The sequence below is a fragment of the Cenococcum geophilum genome (assembly GCF_001692895.1).
Source record: "Cenococcum geophilum 1.58 unplaced genomic scaffold K441scaffold_15, whole genome shotgun sequence".
Classification (NCBI taxonomy): Eukaryota; Fungi; Ascomycota; class Dothideomycetes; order Gloniales; family Gloniaceae; genus Cenococcum; species Cenococcum geophilum.
Window position 1 is genome coordinate 1,614,299 of NW_027137573.1, and position 15,772 is coordinate 1,630,070.

Genomic DNA, 15,772 nt, shown 5'->3' on the forward strand with positions numbered 1-15,772 from the left:
GAGGCGCCGAAGATATAGATAGTATTAACAACGTCAGTAGAGTCGTTAACGCCTATATAGGTATAGATGGTCCTAAAGTCGGATCCGTAGAAGGCAGCTAACAAAGTTCTTCTATTAAAATCTAAATGCTTTTTAATATAGGCGTAATGTTAATATTTACTAAATACGGCAGTCCTATATCCAGTTCTTTATTAAAGTTCTCTATCCAGTCTTTACTTTTTTAAAGATTATCTAGTAGATTCTAGACTTGTTAAAGATAATTTATCTTAGTCTACAAGATAAGATATTCTAGTGTTTTAGGAGTAGGTAGTAAGATAGCAATGGCATTAATAAGGTAGAGACCTCCGTATTCTATAAGGTTAGTAAATAGGCTTCCGTCATCTTTATAGCGCAGATAGTTTATAAATTAGTTAATAATTACTCCAATCCTATAGAGCTTTGCTACGGATATTAAATTAGTATAAAAGTAGGGAACGTATATAACGTTCCTTAATGTTAGATACCAAGTTAGGCATTATTTACCCACCTTAATTGCTAAGTTAATATTACCATATCCATAGATTTCTGCCCTAGTGTCTTTAGCTGTTGCTATAGACCTATACGGCTTAAGGTTATAGAAGTATCTAATATCGTTACAGAAGTAGGTATCTGCTATAGTGTTATACCCCTAAGCCTTAATTAAAGACAGATCCTAATGATCCTATAATAATATTAATAATATTAATAATAAAAAGAATGTTATTATAGCAGCCGCTATAACTTAAGGCCTATCTAGATCCTTAATCTTTTCAGCAGTAGACGAAGCTAATAGAGACGTCCCTGACCTAGGACCTTCCTACTTAATCTACTTAAGCCTTTCGTTATAATACTACTTATTTTTTAGGACCTTAAGCCATTCTTAATACTTCCTTAAACACTCGTTATTTGGTATAAAGTTTAGACCTTAAAGAGACTAAAACAGTTGCTTACAGTTCCTTAACTTATAAATAAAACCATAAGCAGAATACCTTATCTAAGATAGATAAGAAGAAGCTAGAATAATAAACGTCATCATCTAATCCATAGATAGTTGTCCCGTAGATGGCTGTCCCAAGAGTATAGCATAGGCGTTATAATCAGAATTCGGGTGTTTATAGAGTAGATTAAATTCCTTAATCATCGTCGCCATTTCAAGCTTCTCTAACCTCCTCGCTACCTTTTAAATAAAGGCATAATACAGAGCTAGACAGATCTCCTCACAGTCCTAGACAAAGGCTCGTATAACACTGCTTTCCATTACCTCTATTAACCCTTCCTCTAGCTCTTCGCCGTTCTATATAATAGTAATATAAAGCTAAAGCTAGGATTCCAGAGTCTGGCGTTTAGGCCCTTATTTCCGTTTCTTAAGATCATCCAATACCATTTACTGCAACGTAGCTTAAGATAGCTTTACTACCTTCTTTAACTATCTTAGAACCGAATATAGTATGGTAAGGTTTTTAAGATACCTAGAGAAGTTAGTACCCACAGTGGCATACAAGAGTGCTGCAAACGTGTAGAGCTTCTCTTCCCGCTTTAGGTAGTCCTGTCATTGGAGCTTATAAAGCTTAAAGAGCATTCTCTGTGTCTCTAGAGATTGCTGAGTTTGTTGTCCTTAACTCGATGACCCAGATGTAGCTGTTCCAGTAGATGATGGAGTTGCTGCTGGAGCTGCAGGAGCCGCTGCTGGTGCTGTAGGATCTGCAGGTGCTGCTGCTGGTGCTGCAGGATCTGCAGGTGCTGCTGCAGGTGCTGCTGCAGGTGCTATAGGAGCTGCTGCTATCGAAGGTATGGCTGGCTCATTATTTTCTTTAATTTCGTTCTCCGTCTTATCTAGGTTAACATAGTCCTAGATCTTCGCAAAACTTGCTTCTCAGCAGATAAATTAAAACCATAAAGGCCAGTCCTTCTAGGTCAGCAAAAGAGGGTTTATAGAGTCCTTAGTTGCCATATTAGCTTTTATTTTAAGGTTACGTAAAAAGACGCGCTTACGCGTAAAGTACGCGATATTTCGTAACAAACTATGCTCAAAGAGGCTTAGTGGTAGTCGTCTGGCCACTGAGATCTCCCTAGTGCTCAGAAGGTTACCGGGCTCATAACTGTCAGCCAGGCAGGTATCACAACAAATGACTTAAGCTGGCTGGTAGGTAGAGACACAGAATTAAACGATTGATCTATTTTATTTAAGGTGGCTCTAAGAGCCCTAATATACATAAGAGAATTGACCCCCTACAGGGGTCCCTAGAGGGTGGTGTAACAAGACGAAATTAGGCTGATACTGATGTCTGACAGCCGTCGTCGCACCTCTGCAGTAAAGCTACCTCCGCGGCCAACACCATTGACTATCAAGGGTGCGACTGCAGAAGCATAAAGCCGAGCTTGAAATCCTCGTCTTGGTACTGTAGATGCAAAGAATACGAATAGGCACTTTAACACATAATACTAAGGAATCATAGATATTTATGAACTTTCGTTCGGACCCGCATCGGATATATCTGAGCCCGGGTAGCTGTATTTCCAGCGTAGTTGATATTTCCGCTGACACTTTCCCGTGGGCCCGCCTGCATTTGCGATCATTGGAGTTCAGATGGATGCGGATACGATAGAGCTTGGAATCAGAGCAACTCCTGGAGATAGGGCTCAGATCCTGCCGTTAGAGAATTCAGAGCCTCCAAACTCTGATACGTACAACTTCAGTCAACGGCAAGAGTTCTCACTTTCTCCAGTTGACGGCGGGCGCGATGCTTGGCTTTTCTTAGCTGCTGCTTTCATGGTGGAAACTCTTGTATGGGGTGCGAACCCTTCACTCTGGTCTAATGAGGATTCCATTGCTGACTGCCACGGCACCAGGCTTCCCTTTCGCGTATGGTGTCTTTCAGGAGCATTACAGCACCCATGCACCATTTGCCGGATCCAGGAATATCGCTGTTATTGGCACCTGTGCAATGGTAGGCGGTTTCCATGTGCGTAAAATAATAAATCATTAACATTGGCACTAGGGCGTCATGTACCTCAGCGCGCCGCTCGTTTTCGACCTGCTCCAGCGGTTTCCAAAAATCCAAAGACCAGCTATCGGAGCTGGTTTAGTCACAATGTGCCTGGGTCTTGGGCTTAGCTCATTATCCGAGACTACAACACATCTTATCATCACCCAAGGGGTGTTTTATGCCATTGGAGGAAGCCTAGTCTATTCTCCAACTATCTTGTTCATGAATGAATGGTTTATCCAAAAGAAAGGATTTGCTTTTGGCATTATGTGGGTAAGTAAAATTGATGCAGAGAAAGCCGTGCTGTAATAACTAGAGTATCCCCGAAGGCAGGTACAGGGCTCGGTGGCGTCATCATTCCGATACTTTTGCAATTCCTCCTTTCGAAACACGGATTTCGCACCACTCTCCGCGTTTGGGTCATTGTCCTTTTCATTTGCATTGCACCTCTAACCTACTTCCTCAAGCCGCGACTGCCCCTCTCCCAATCATCCCACACGCGCCGCTTTGATCTTTCGTTTCTGACCTCGCGAGCTTTTCTATTACTACAAACCGGAAATGTCATTGAGGGACTAGGATACTTTGTCCCATCTATCTACTTGCCAACCTACGCCCTCACGCTCGGCGCATCCACGGCACTTTCAGCTCTCACCGTCATCATTTTCAACGTCGCCTCTGTCTTTGGCTGTGTGTTCATGGGCACCATCATCGATAAGTACCATGTCACAACATGCATCCTGCTCTCAACAATCGGCTCAACCATTGGCGTGTTTGTAATCTGGGGTCTGGCATCCAGTCTTCCTGTCCTCTTTGCTTTTTGTATAGTCTACGGCCTCTTTGCTGGCTGCTTCACGAGCACATATCCGGGCGTCATGCACACCGTGCAAAGAGAGAAGGCTAGCGTGGATCCGTGTATGGTGTTTGCGTGTTTAGCAGCTGGAAGAGGCATTGGGAATGTAGCGTGTGGACCGCTAAGTGAGGCTTTGGTGAGGAGTAGGGTATGGATGGGAGAAGCCGGGGGTGCCTATGGAAGCGGATATGGCAGCTTGGTTGTTTTCACCGGGTTAACAGCCATGTTAGGTGGTGTGAGTATCCTAGGAAGGAGGGTAGGGTGGATGTAAGTATCTATACACTGATGATAGTTAGGATTCGTGGACGTGTAAGTGGGAGACTGCATTTAGTGTACACCTCGACGGCCTATGGGATATATCTGAACTGCATATGCTCATGCATGTCTCAATCATTTCCCTAGCTTTCTCGAGTTGTTATGTCTTCTAGTGGGAGCCTCAAGTATCTGCGCGTGTCAATTCTCGATGCATGTCCATGCTCCGTTTGGATATCTGAGATGTGCTGACTAGACCGATCTTCACCCATGCAACCAATCCCTAACGTTGAAAATTTTCAGCTGTCTACTACACAATTTGCGATAGGCTTCCAGGGCTGGTTATGCCGTCCGACCACGCAGGACTCCGCATCGAGGGAAGCCTTTTGTGTTTCTTTTCGATTCCCCAGTGTGACGTCACGCGTCGAGCTCTCTTACTCTGGCTCGAATCGAGACGTATTTGACTCGTTAAAATGTCATACGTCTCTGTAATAATATTTCTGGATTCATATTAATTAAAATGACTCCGCCTCGTCGTGCCCTCATCGCCGTAACCTCGGCTCATGTACCTCCATATCCCAATGGCAAGGAGACGGGTAAGCCAGCCAATGCCCCAGATTCACTACGAGCATAGCCTGATTAGCATGTTGGAGATAGGGTGGATGATCTGAATATCTTGGCTTGACTGCTAGCTAATTACTGGATATAAGGGTTCTTTATCACGGAGGCTCTCCACGCATTCAATGTTTTCCGTGCTGCAGGTTTCGAAGTCGACCTCGTATCTGAAACGGGGACATATCAACCGGACCGTCTCTCACAGCAGAAGGACTGGCTCCCAGACTCGGACCGTAAGGTATAGGAGGACCACTCCAGCTAGTTTCGTTCAAAACCGGACAATCTCCTCAAACCTTCGGACATCAAGTGGGAGAATTATGGCTTCTTCTTCGCATCGGCAGAACATGCGAGTTTGATTGATTGTCCTGTGCGAAGGGCCCGTAGGAAATTGCGTCTAAAATGCATACGCGAGGCGGTGGGATTTTGAGTGTGGTTTGCCATGGTAGGGCTATCTTCTCGGGGATATTGGACCCCTTCACGAACGAGCCGATCATTTCGGGGAAGAAAGTGACTGGATTTACAACGAGAGGAGATGAAGAGGGTGTGTTAGATACAACCAAAAGTTGGAAGCGGCCTAAGATTGGGGCAGCAGCGAAAGATGCTTGGGCAACCTGTAAGAATGCAAAATTTTACTTTTTCTACCTTTTACTTTCAGATTAGTCTCAGTCGTCGGATTTAAGCACTCAGATACAGCTCTATATTGGATGAGAAAGCTGACTATGGACGGACAGATATGTCTCCGCCGTGCCCTTGGGACTCGTTTGCGTACACTGATGGACGGATTATGGCAGGTGCGAACCCGACGAGCGCACATAAGACGGCTAAGGGGGCTGTAAAGGCTGTTGAGAATCTCTAAGGTAAGGAATTAGATTTATCCAAAACACGATCTATGAAGAGAGGAAAAAGTAGTTTCGGTGTCCTGGTGGTATTGAAGATACTTAAGAAGCAGCTGATTATTATGAAAGGTATAGGTTACTCGAATTTATTCCATGATTAAATTGATATATGTCTTTATGCGTATGAAGGCTTGCGGCGTGGGCTGTACTTCCTTACTTTTGTAGCTTGGTTCTGCAGAGGTGCCGAGTGTAATTTTCCATGGGTTTGATTTGATTCATTCGTTGATATGACGTATGCGAGGGTAATAAGTCATCAATAACCAATCATTCCCCCACTTGCAGCATCATCTGCCATCAACAACCCGAAGGTACAAAATGGCAGCGCAGGAATACTACCTGGGCACTGCCGCAGCGCAGCAGCAACAACAGCAACAGCAGCAGCAACAACAGCAACAGCAGCAGCAGGCATATTCTTATCCATACCAACAGCAACCGCCAGTGTCATCTGGACAACTCCAGCCCGCATATAGTCCCATACCGCAACCACAACAACAAACACCACCATATCCTCAAGAGCAGACACCATATCTTCAGCCTCAACAATATCTACGGCCTTCTGGACAGCAGTACTTAGCTCCTCCTGTCCAGCCCATACGTTCACACTCTGAGCCTCCAGAAGATCAGCGAGAATACCTAAATGATCAGGATCGAGGCCGAGACCGAGACCGAGGCCACCACCATAGACATCATGATGGAAAAAGGTATTCATCACGCTCACGCTCCCGCTCAGGGCATAAGGATAGGGATACCTTTCTAGGTGCTGGGGGTGGAGCAATAATCGGTGATGCTATATTTCCAGGACTCGGTACTGCAGCAGGATTGCTCCTTGGTGGTTATGGCGGTCGGAAACACGCGGAGAAGAGAAGCAAGAGTGAGCTGGACACTGGAAGGAGACACAAAGACGGGTGGGATGAGAAAACAGCTACATATAAGAAGGGTTGGGCTGTGAGATAGAGCTCAAGGCGGAATCGATGCTATTTAACAATACTCACAATCCAACAAAGCACCAGCGGCCTGGTGAGATACTCGTCAAATAATGGTATGCGTGGGAATACCACATGGCTTACCCAGGAAATGGGCTGTATCGGTATTTCGTTTCTGTCATAACTATTTGGTAGGATTCTGGTAACTCTATCACTTCCCTGGTAGTTCTAAGAATGCTACTCCCGGCTCTAATCAAGGCCTAGCCTTGGGCCTCTTCAGTAGTAAAGCGTGTATATTTGCTGTTGGAACTGGTAGCCAATTCTCGTGGGTAACTGTAAGAACAATGCATGTAGTATTCAATGAGATGCCTCTTTTAAAAATTTCCGTACTAATTATCTACGAACGGAATAGCCAATGACATTAACTAATCTACATCCTAGTCCAAACAACTTCTTATATCACTCAACACTATTTAACGCCATCTTATTATTTTCACCTAAGTGTAGACGGCGCTTTTTCTCATCCTTGCTAACAACTTGTGCCTCAACGTCCTCAACGATCTCAGCAGTTTTAGATGGCACACCCTCAACCTTTTTAACATTCTTTCCTTCGTGAAACATCATCAGACCACCAACACCGGCTGCAATACAGCCCAACGCAACAAACAAGCCTGTAGCCCAGGAAGGACGCGTATATCGATTGTAATGCCACATGAATCCACAGAGTACGCACTGGAGGAATGTGTTGTTGGCGTTCATCCAAACCACAAAGTCCATTTTCCACCCGTTTGTTGGTGGAGCACGCACGCCGGTGGCCGGTGGATCGGGTATTTTAGATATCGGGATCGGAACGGCGGGATTATTCGGGTCAAAGGCGGATGAAGAGTCTGCTTGGTCGAGGCAATCGCTCCCGGAGAGCCGAAACCAGCCGCTATGAATTCCAGCCAAGCGCCTTATACCTGTTAATCTTTGTTCTTCATGTCTCCCCAGCCGCCACCAAGCCCACCAGTATAAATCACGGAAACGCCAGGGTGCAAGCCCGAAGCCTGTGACGCAGAAGAGAGCATTGAGGATCTGAGAGTCCCATTCGATCCATTTGCGGCGCGGCGAGTTGATGTCATTGCATGTGGGGACGCACATGGCTGGCGCAGCGTTGCAGAGGAGCAAGAAGAGCATCCCTCCCCAGGCGACAACATTAAGTCCATATAGAGTGATAAGGAAACCGGAGGGGGTTAGAAACCATTTCCAGAACGCACGTAGTCCGATAATGGTGCTAGTTGACCATGGGAGCTTAGGTGGTGGAACATAGCCGTTAGAAAACTGGGGAGTCTTGTTAGCTATATGGGTTTGTGTATGGTGTACGTTGAAGTTATGTGTTGGATCAAGGCACTTGAGAATCCGCAAAAAGTACACACCTGGCGTTGTATACGTTTTGTTCGCGCTTCCACGGCCACCGGCACCCTCTCGGAAGCTTCAGAACTAGGTTTCGAATCTTCAGCTGCCTTCTCCTCTATCTTCTCGCTACCGTCATATACAGGTGTGTGCCATATTCCATCTCCAGTTACGGTTTCTTGACAGCCCATGTTCATCTCCTCCTCTCTCACGGAGGGAAATGGCTCGGAACCTGTTCCGGGTGTGCCTGCTGAGCTCTTCCGCTTCCCTCTGCCAATTCCTGGCCTTGTGGCAGCGGTAGCGCCCGCAGCATTACCGGCTTCAACATTGATACCGCTTTGTGATGATGCGGTTCTGCTCAATTTCCATCGTCTGCCACCCTCCTCACTCTCGCTTGCTCTCCTCTCCTTTCTTTGTCTATCTGCTTCCCGCTGTGCGGCTTCATTCCACCCTGAATGACTGAATGAGCCGCGTCGAATCTCGGGTAGGGTAGGGGCCTTTGAAGCAAGAGAGCCGGTCGCTGCCCACATGCCTGGCGGTGGATTGGCTTCCATAAACTTAATAGATACAGCACGAAGGCGGCTGGTAGTTGAGGCGACCGATGCATTTGTCGAGGTGCGGGCGCGGCTTCTGGGAGTCGCGGGAGAAGAGGGTGGTTGTGAGTTCGGACTTTGAGGTGAGGGCGGAGAAATAGAAGACGGTTGTGGAAACTGCACTGGCGTTGGGGTGCTCGAAGATGCCATTGCGGAAGTGATGCGGCTTAGACTGAAAGGATGGTAGTGGGTTATTGTAATTGTATGCGACGTTGTACGGCGACGTAATGTTGGAAAGTTGGACGGAGGCAGTCCTTGTTGTATGGCAGGGCTCAGGTTATTTGGATAACGTTGCTGAAAGTTGCCAACATGGCGTTGGTTTGCAAGAAGGGTGGGATTGAGATGGAGGCTTTGAGCAATTGAATCTTGTTGTATCGGCGGAAGCACATGGTGGCTTGGGGCACGCATCCTCTGACTGCCAAAAGGGGCATGGTCTGGACGCTGACTGTAAGGCTAAACACTTAGTAAGAGGACGACTCCGCTATGACCAACACTTTGTTTAAAGCCCTACCTAACCCTATTCGCATCCTTCTCTCTTCTCTCCACTCAGCCTGTCCACCCAGGCTCTCTAGTAGCCTCACCTACTTCTCGCATATTTGTAATGTTTTGATATCCAGTCTTGTATGCAGTGTCATCGTCTCGCCTCCGCACTATCCGCACATTCCGAGCGCTTTATCGCAACTGTCATGCCTAGACGAACTCCCGTCTCATTTATTCTGTATATGCAGTTCTTCACTATCAACATTCCCTGTGTCTTTGTGGCCTGCTCTTTATCTAGTTTCCCAGTTGCGCCATCATATTTATCTTCTCGAAAAACCCACATAGGCTTTATTTAGTTCCAAAGTACTTCAGACGCATTCAAAACTTGCATGTGATGGTATAGACTAAAAAATTAGCCCCTAAAGCGTACGGCTTTATCGAAGGTATATGTGATATAAAATGTACTCTTAATACCCTAGCCTATGCTACTCAGGTTATCAATCATCCGTAACTGCTTATTTACCGACTAATTATAACTACGAAGCGAAGCGGAGGCTGTGGAAGATGAAAGCCGCTGGTCCGACTTCTAGATTGTTTTCCGGTCATTACCGTTCTGACTATGCCCAAATCTTAAGCGAGCTGATATTTTGTGGTTTAAAGCTTAATTTAATGGATTTTATTGACCCGAGGTACGAGTGGTCTATATTTTCGGGTCCTGGATTTCAAACCCTTGCCAAGCCGGCTTTTAATTAGTCCAAAAAAAAACCGCGGGCGGTATCTACCTGCAGAATACACGTGACGAACATCAAAATATTTAAGATCTCACTATTAACAAATCAACCTTTTTATTAACATCTCTATTAATACTACTATACGCGTCTTAACTATAGTAGAACCTGCTCTAATTAAGTGCAGCAAGTGCTGTTCAATACAACCCTGTATTAATTTTATTAAAAACGGCCTATCTACTAAGCTTTTAAAGTAATATTAATTATATCAGTTAAAGGCGCGTTTTCCCTATATATTTCTTCTACTTTTACTTACTTTCCTAGGGCTCTAAATATAATTTAAATAGGCGGAAAGCAGAGCTTAGTTCTACTAAGACTCGTCCTACAAAGCGCCAGCGAAATACTTTACCTAAAACTAATACTAAGGACGTCTTCTTACCTCACGGCTAGAACAGTTAAGATACCCCTAAAATAGCTTAACGGCGGAAGATAATTAGGGCAATACAACGGGAGCACCGTATTCTTAATCGGCGGGGTAAAGCTCACTTACCTACTCCTCCGCTATATACTATAGATAAAGCTCCATATAGCAGAAAAAGCACCCTAGATGGCCTAAATACGTCCTTACCAGAACTAGCTCCTATACCTACTCTACCGCTAATACCTACCCTACCACCAATACCACCTTTCTCGCGGCAAGCTCCGACTACGGCTATATTACTACCCATTTCGGCTATTAATTAGGAGCGAATTAAGAAGTTTAGGAGTATACTATAGGCTAAATATATAGAGACGTGCAGTTATTATAAGGAGCGGTGGTTCTAAATAGGCCTAGCTACGGAGGGTAACAATATAGGTATATATAAAGCCTGCATTAAGGACGCCGATAGCCTTAAATATCCAACCCTTTCTCCCCTGTTTAGTGAAAGCAACGGGCTTGATCTAGGGCCTGTTCCTAGCTTCCTACCTATACTTACCGCGGTAGAGGAGCTTCTAATTGCGCGCGTATACATTCATCTGCAAGTCGTGCGTGTACGCGGCCAGTAACATCGCTATACTAGCCACGTCTGCTGCTTTGGCTAGAACATACCAAAGACTTAAAAGCAGCTACTATAGCTACCTACTAAACTTAATATACTAGTTATAAGGCCTATAGTAGTAGAGGGTGGCGAATACCTAGGTCGGCGGTTTACTAAGCGGTATACTATAAGGCGCTCTACTATAATACAGTGGCTTTACTTTCTAAAGGCCAATTATCCTAATTATCGCGACGTTGAAATATATAGCACTTGGCTTACTAGCTTACCTAAAAATAGCTCTATATTAGATTAGCTACCTTATATTAATAAGTTAGAGTCTAATTCTAGTAGCCTAACGGCTTACCCTACTGCTCCTGTGTAACGTCCTCCTATTATTAATCCTCTACCTACCGAGCTTGGTAGTAATATACTAGACAATAAATTTAATAATAATATACTAGATACTTTAGTTCCTAATTTAGTACCTAACCTTAATAAATTAGAGCTTTTAGGTTGTAAGGTTTAACACTAATAAGACCTATAAGTGGGCCTAGAGGTTCCTACTATATAATAGATACCTCTCTCTAAGTAATTAGCTAGCTTTATTATACGCAGCGCCTTTCCTACTCTATTTCCTTATAGTAAAGCCGATTTTAATATACTATAAAGCCGTACGGTTACCCTAGCTGCGTACGCCAAGCATATACTTAAGTATTAGGACGGTCGGTTTAGCCGCTACCCCTTATTTCGCTACTACGTGTTTAATCAGATTATAAGAGAGTAAGCCCTTAACGCTACCTGCTTCCTTTACGGCTAATTAAATAAGAATAGTCTATCTTTAAATAAGCTTAGTAATCTTATAAATAGTAATAGGGGTGGCTAGTTACTAAATAAGATTATATAGTATATACGGAACCTTAAGGGCACTAGACCTTACTAAAGGCAGAAGAGAAATAAGCTTATAGCTTATACTAAGAATATTAAAAGCGGGTCTCTATTCTTTACACTTAGCGCTACTAATCTACATTAGTATAATCTATACTCTTATATACCTCTATTTAATAAATATAAGGCTACTAATAAGGCTTAGCGCTACTGGATTACTTTTTAAAATCTTAACGATAATCCGTATATTACTGCTTACTAGCTATATCGCCACTTTAATCTATTTAGGAAGCACGTACTTATAGGCCTATTTAATAGCACTAACTTTTAGTCTTAATATAAGTAGTAGGTATAAGGTAGCGGCTATATATATAGCTTCTTATAGAGTTCAACAGCCCTAAGGCTAGATCTATTAGCTAGTAACTTAAGGGCAGCTTTTATTAAGTACTAGGCTACTTTTATATTTATAATTAATCCTAATTAATCTAGGCCTCCCGATCTCTAATATCCTTCTACTCTTAGCTATAAAGAACAGCTTAATACTAGTGAGCTTCTTACTACCTACCTTAATCGATTTTAACAGCACTATAATTACACCGAATCTTACTACTTAAAATTAAAGAAAGGCTCTACTAAAGTAAAGGAGTGCCGCTTCTATTTTCCACGCTCTCTTCGCAATAAGGCCGCTATATTAAAGGATTAAAATCCATATTACTAGACGTTCTATCTGTAGCGTAATAATAAGCTTCTTAATAGTTATAATGCAGCTATAATATTAGCGTGGATGGCGAATATTAATACGTTACCTGCTATGAGTATATTAGTAATAGTTAACTATATAGGCAAATATTNNAGCAAGGAAGAGAANAAGTNAACTTCCTACTAGGAGTTACTCTAATNAGTANAGCCGCANGCNAATAGCCTTTATNCCTTTAGTTNNGTNNTNGCCAGGTTTATAAATAAGCTTATTGCTAAANGNAATTNGTTAGCGTAGGAGGTATNCTATNTACTTCTTAANATTCCCCTTTNNNAAGGCTNTAGGAATATANTAACTTTAAACTNCNACTAGGAGGACGATTAAAGCGCTACGTATAAGCTTAATAATAGGCAACTAAGAGGGTGCGGACTGTCTAACTATAAGAAATATAAGCGCCGCCTAGATGGGGTAGAGGACGTTACTTTCCTTAATTTTCTACTCTATTTTAATTACTCTACTTATAAGCGTCGGCTAAGAGCAAGGCCTTAAGTTATATCGTACTTTCCATAATATAACGGCAATTGTTTCTATCTATAGTATCCTAAGTTCTGCCGTATAAACCTTATTCTTTATTACCTATAAAGGGAGTATAAGGAAGTAGCTACTTATACTAATGGATTTGGGGCCCCTAATTATATAGCTTCCTATTAGGCTTATATTAACTCTTATTAGCACCCACCCAACTACTTCTATAATTGGAAACTAGAGGAAGGCTATAAAACTGCTAATAATATTAATAAGTTTAATGGCGGTTTTGCAGACGACTTAGAGCTATACTAGTTCTTTAAGGCCCTATATACCCGCGTTTAAAATACTAATAGAGTTAAAATTAAGGATCCTAACAGGCTTAGTAATAGGGAGCTTAATTATAACTACGACTAGAGTACGTATTAGGGTACGTACCCGCAGCTTAATAAAAAGACTTATTAGTAGGAAGTACGGCTATAGCCTCTACTATAGAGCCGCCTATCCCAAACAGCAACTCTGTCCTCCTTATAACTAGGTCAGCGTTATATCTATAATATTATAGTTAATCACTATAGGCAGATCTAAGCAGGCCTTAGCCCCCCCCTACTGCGGATTAATATTAATAAAGAGGTAGGAACCGGTAAATCACATCTTATTACTGTCCTCTCTATTACGCTCTATAATATAGTAAGGGCTAATAGTAAGCCAATACTATTGGCTCAAGCGGCCCCTACTAGGGTAGCTGCCTTTAATATTAACGGTAAAACTATATACAATCTATTAAGGTTGCTAGTAAATCGCCCGTTTAAGGAATTACCTACTACCAGTCTTACGCCTCTATAGCAAGCTTTTAAGGATATTTACTATCTTATCCTTAACGAGAAATCTATAATTAGGCAAGTACATCTAGCCTAGATTAATCGCCGCCTCCGTTAAATCTACCCTATACGTAACAACGACTACTTTAGAGGCTTAAACATCTTACTAGTAGGCGATTTCTATTAGCTTCCCCCTATAGGTCAGGCGGCCTTATACAGCAATCTACCCGCTAGGCCGTTAGAGCTCGCTAGCTATAGAAAGGAAGCCTATAAGGCGATTAACCAAACAGCTATCCTAGATTAAGTTATACGGCAAGGCGGTAATAACGCTAAGAGCTTTGTATTTAGGACAGCCCTTATAGAGCTACGTAGTAATTCTATAAGTAATTTAACCTAAAAGCTTCTTTTAACTAGGTATAAGTAGGGCCTATCTACCAATAAGGTTGCGAGCTTTAATAATATAATTCGGCTATATAGCACGCGCGCTGCTATAGGTAAGTATAACACTATTCGGCTTCGCGACCTTTTACAGCCAGTAGTGGTTATTAAGTTAGTTAACACTGGTGTAGGTGCGCGGAAAGTTACTCCTAATTAGTGCGATACTATAGAGAATCTAGCCCTATATATTAGCGCGAAAGTAATACTAATATAGAATATCTGGGTTAAACTAGGCTTAGTAAACGGTACTACTAGTATAGTTAAAGATATTATATAGAAGGGACACGCGGATATTAAAAAGGATCAGCCTTAGTTACTACTAATTATAGTAGATGGGTACAACGGACCTACCCTATTTACTCGGCAGGATGGTAAGAAAGTCATCCCTATATTTTCCGTACTTTATAAGTAGGAGGGTATAAGAGGCTTTTACTTACGGCGTTAATTTCTAATTACTCTAGCTTTTACTCTTACCGTATATAAAAGCTAGGGCCTAATACTTAACCAGGTGGTTCTAGATATTAAAGAAAAGAATAAGACAGCTAGGCTAACTTATATAGCAATCTTATAAGTTAAGAAGCTTTTAGGGCTTATATTTAAACGTAGGTTTAATATAAAACAATTTTAGTTATCTATAAGTAAGACCAAAGAGGTATAATAAGAAGATTTTATACGGAGGCAGTAGCAACTACTTATAAATAACTTTTCCTAAATAGGAAATTATATACTAGCTTAGAGGTAAGCGGAGAATGTAGCATTTATCTTAGTTTCATACTTTTTAAATAGCTTAACCGTAAAATCTAATTTTCTAAATTTTAACCCCCCTATCCGTCCTACTTTCTTACCACTTCTAGAGCTGTTAGATATATATATAATAGTATATAGGAAGAATTAGCAGTCTTGCCGGATTAATATTACTGCTATCTATAGCGTTAATTAATTTTTGGAATTTTTTAAGTTTTTTTTAAAGGGCGGAAATGTTGCTTATATAAGGAGTTACGTGACCTCCGAGAATATATACTACTTAGGACCGTATATTAGCAGCTATAACTTCTCTACCTTATAGTTAAGATTTTATATATACCGCACCTGGAGCTATTTATAATAACTATTACCTATAGATCTGCCAATTTATAAATTAAAAATTAGACGTAGTTAGAGCTGTTAGTAGGGGTTATTAATCGCGCTCCCCGTAATAAAATTTTAGATTTTGGTAATCTAAACTAATAAATTAAATTAACGTCCAAATAAGGTTCTGCTAAAACGCTAGCTAGACCCTAACCTAGACCCTTTCTAACCTATTAAATTCTAAAAATAATAACCCCTACTAAATTAAAAATCAACCTTATCCTTAATAAGCTATCTAATTAGATTTAATAGTTCTTTATTATCTAAGACACAGCCAAAACTAATAAGGTATAGTAGTATATTAACCCATCTAAGAAGAAAGATAATCTTCTAAATCTTCTAAAGCTAGAACTACTAAGTCGGCCTATACTAAAGGACATACTACCTATAGCTATATTAATAGCAAAGCTAGACCCAAATCAGCTCACTACCTATAACTAGCTCTACGCCGAATATAAGGACAATCTACGCGTACACTAGAAGCAAAAACAGGCCATAAACGATATTAATAACTACATTATTCGC

General features: G+C 42.1%; 4 protein-coding genes across 4 annotated transcripts; 3 read left to right on the top strand and 1 right to left on the bottom strand.

Annotated features, from left to right (window-relative positions):
* Positions 1-2,351: 2,351 nt before the first annotated feature.
* K441DRAFT_704781 (MFS monocarboxylate transporter) lies at positions 2,352-4,168 on the top strand (the record flags this gene model as incomplete). The annotated part of the gene is made up of 5 exons (XM_067653551.1): positions 2,352-2,810; positions 2,869-2,966; positions 3,018-3,278; positions 3,335-4,090; positions 4,148-4,168. The coding sequence occupies exons 1-5, from the start codon at positions 2,606-2,608 to the stop codon at positions 4,166-4,168; spliced, it is 1,341 nt and encodes a 446-aa protein (XP_067505471.1). The 5' UTR covers positions 2,352-2,605.
* Positions 4,169-4,627: 459 nt separating this feature from the next.
* K441DRAFT_704782 (class I glutamine amidotransferase-like protein) lies at positions 4,628-5,772 on the top strand (the record flags this gene model as incomplete). The annotated part of the gene is made up of 5 exons (XM_067653552.1): positions 4,628-4,703; positions 4,818-4,960; positions 5,030-5,102; positions 5,135-5,335; positions 5,454-5,772. The coding sequence occupies 5 exons, from the start codon at positions 4,628-4,630 to the stop codon at positions 5,576-5,578; spliced, it is 618 nt and encodes a 205-aa protein (XP_067505472.1). The 3' UTR covers positions 5,579-5,772.
* A 161-nt stretch (positions 5,773-5,933) lies between these two features.
* K441DRAFT_695394 (uncharacterized protein) lies at positions 5,934-6,935 on the top strand (the record flags this gene model as incomplete). Its single annotated transcript, XM_067652808.1, has 1 exon — positions 5,934-6,935. The coding sequence occupies one exon, from the start codon at positions 5,934-5,936 to the stop codon at positions 6,570-6,572; it is 639 nt and encodes a 212-aa protein (XP_067505473.1). The 3' UTR covers positions 6,573-6,935.
* K441DRAFT_633828 (uncharacterized protein) lies at positions 6,909-8,874 on the bottom strand. Its single transcript, XM_067646385.1, has 2 exons — positions 7,957-8,874; positions 6,909-7,861 (listed from the first exon to the last, which is right to left on the bottom strand). Exons 1-2 carry the CDS (start codon positions 8,674-8,676, stop codon positions 7,001-7,003), a joined length of 1,581 nt encoding a protein of 526 aa, XP_067505474.1. The 5' UTR covers positions 8,677-8,874; the 3' UTR covers positions 6,909-7,000.
* Positions 8,875-15,772: the final 6,898 nt, after the last annotated feature.

What these genes read in the sequence shown, in the direction of transcription:
- K441DRAFT_633828 (XM_067646385.1), bottom strand. Translation starts at nt 8,676, where the DNA reads ATGGCATCTTCGAGCACCCCAACGCCAGTGCAGTTTCCACAACCGTCT. An exon ending in CAAAACGTATACAACGCCAG is followed by an intron (nt 7,862 to 7,956) that starts GTGTGTACTTTT and finishes AAGACTCCCCAG; the next exon opens with TTTTCTAACGGCTATGTTCC.